This window comes from Coenobita brevimanus, chromosome 84 (genome assembly GCF_032717465.1).
Source record: "Coenobita brevimanus isolate Jiangsu-jjx chromosome 84, ASM3271746v2, whole genome shotgun sequence".
Taxonomy (NCBI): domain Eukaryota; kingdom Metazoa; phylum Arthropoda; class Malacostraca; order Decapoda; family Coenobitidae; genus Coenobita; species Coenobita brevimanus.
Genome location: NC_137037.1, coordinates 6,642,404 through 6,644,733, shown reverse-complemented (window position 1 = coordinate 6,644,733; position 2,330 = coordinate 6,642,404). Strand labels below are relative to the sequence as shown.

General features: G+C 54.7%; 1 protein-coding gene across 1 annotated transcript; it reads right to left on the bottom strand.

Moving 5' to 3' along the window:
- Positions 1–231: 231 nt before the first annotated feature.
- LOC145410031 (uncharacterized) lies at positions 232–1,329 on the bottom strand. Its single transcript, XM_080280249.1, has one exon. The coding sequence runs from the start codon at positions 1,327–1,329 to the stop codon at positions 232–234; it is 1,098 nt and encodes a 365-aa protein (XP_080136375.1).
- Between the last annotated feature and the right edge of the window lie 1,001 nt (positions 1,330–2,330).

Below are 2,330 nucleotides of genomic sequence, written 5' to 3'. Positions count from 1 at the left end.
GGGTGAAATCTGCCAGTTGGTTTACCAGGCCCATAAATGAACGAAGGTCAGTGAGGTTTGTTGGAGTAGGGAAGTCTCTGATGGCTCTGACCTTCTCCTTGTCAGCTGAGATGCCCTCTGCTGAGATGGTGTAACCACAGAAGTTGACCTGAGGGGAGGCGACCACAAATTTCTCTTTGTTCGGGGTTATGCCGTGGGCACGACATCTGGTAAGCATCTGATGGATCCGTTTCAGGTGGGCAGGGCCATGTCCCCACGAAGACAGTATGCATCCCCAGTTGCTGCGAAGCCCATCGGTCCGCGGCAGTGTTGGAAGCGGCCGTAGGGCATGATAAATGTGGTGAGGTGGCAGTCTTCCTCCGTAAGCTCCATCTGCCAGTATCCATGCAGTGCATCCACTGTGGTGAAGAATCTTGCAGATGGAGTGACACTGCGGACTGCTGCAATGGGCGTAGGCGAGGGATGGGTGGGACGGGAGACCTGGGAGTTGAGACGGGTGAGGTCCACTGTGATGCGGACGCCTCTGGGCTTAGCTACCAGGACCATCGGGTGACACCACTCAGAGGGCTCATCGCCCGCAGGCGTGATGATCTCCTGCTGCACCAGGGAGTCTAGTTCCTCCTTCACCTGATCCCGGAAGACGAAGGGGATGGGCCTGGGTGTGTGGATCGCGAAGGGCGTCGCACCTGGCTTGAGGTGGATCCTCACTGGGGGGCCTGTCATCTTTTTGAGCGGCATTGTCTGGAGGTCAGCCTTGGAGACGAGGACGTCGCTGAACTGTCGAAGAAAATACTCTCTTGCGGTAGCAGGTGAGGTCATGGCTGAGATAGGCAATTCTGCGCACCTGTTGATATATGTCACAGCGAGGATGGGCTTAGGGAACTCGGGTGGGACTATGGCCAAGTCCTGACAATGGCCGTACGACAAGAGAGGAGTTTGGATGCTCTCGTGGACTTGGACTGTGGCGAGGCAAGACTTGGAACCGAGCTGCAATGTCGCCTGGAAGCATCCCAAAGCTGGAGACATCGAGGAACCATCTGCCGTGAGCACATCTGTCATGGGTGGGGGTGATAGGCTGCTTCTGGGGATGTCGAGTGCATCCAGGTGTTGTGGGCCAATTACTGTAATGTCTGAGCCTGTGTCAGGGATCATCAGGAGGCTGGAGGACGTGTTGCCATGGGACAGACGAACATTGACAGGCTTAGGGGATCTGTCCCTCGAGGCATCATCTACACGTCGACATCTGCTGTTGTTCTTGGGAGAGGGTGGTGGGGAAGTTCTGTTGGGGTGGGAGGAGCCTTTTTGATCCTTAACTTGACTCTTCTTCATGGACCTGCAACACTTGGCAAAGTGTCCCTTCTTGTTGCAAGCATTGCATTGGGTATCCTTGGTGGGGCATCGAGGTGCGCGGGTCCAATGGCCTTTAAGCCCCGCAGTTGGAACATGTGCTGTCAGCCGCAGGGCACTTACCAGGGCTGTGCTGGCGCTGACAACATCGGCATGGGTTAGTAGCTGAGGCTTGTGATGTCAGAGGTCGCTGAGAGGATGTAGTCTTCCTTTGACGTTGGGTCTTCTTATATGAGGAGACGGCATAAAGTTGGCCCGGTGCGGCGTTTATTGCTGAAGCTGTCACTCTTGTAGCTTCATACGACCTACAGCAGGTTACAAAATCATTAAGTGAAGAGGTGGCGTCGAGGGCGAGGAGTTTCTGCAGTAGTTCCTCGTCTCGCACACCCATCAGCAAAATCATTTTGAGCTGGATCTCAGCACAAGTAACAGGGTTGCCAGGGCAAAGGTCTACCTCAGAAGCTATGTCCTTAAGTCGTGCATAAAAGTCTGCAAATGATTCCCCGGCTGCTTGCTTGCAGGAGAGCAGTTCCCGGCAGCGCAAAGCTTCGTTGCAGAGGCCCCGGAAATGTCCCTGCAAGGCATCTAATACCTCTGTCATGGAGAGGTGGGAATCTGGGGGAATGGCGAGGGTGTGCTCCAAGAGACGTTGGACATCTAAAGATATGCACGATCGTAGCTGGATGAGCTGTTTATGATGTGGCATCCCGTGTAGGTCCATCATAACAGCAAAATCCTCAAATCGACGGCGCCATTGTCGGTAAACTTGATACGTGGCGTCAGCTTGGAGAGGAGGGGGGCTGGGGACTGTGGGCTTGCTCTTAAGAGAAGGAGTAGTGGTGGTATCAGACGGTGGAGAGGGTGTGAAGGGGTTGACAAGAGTTGATACTCGGGCAGGTGAAGGGCAAGTAGGCGATGTCTGAGGTTCAGATGGTTGAAGAGGCATGGAGAGGTCGCCAAGAGGTGATGCTTGGACAGGTGAG

What these genes read in the sequence shown, in the direction of transcription:
- LOC145410031 (XM_080280249.1), bottom strand. Translation starts at nt 1,329, where the DNA reads ATGAAGAAGAGTCAAGTTAAGGATCAAAAAGGCTCCTCCCACCCCAAC.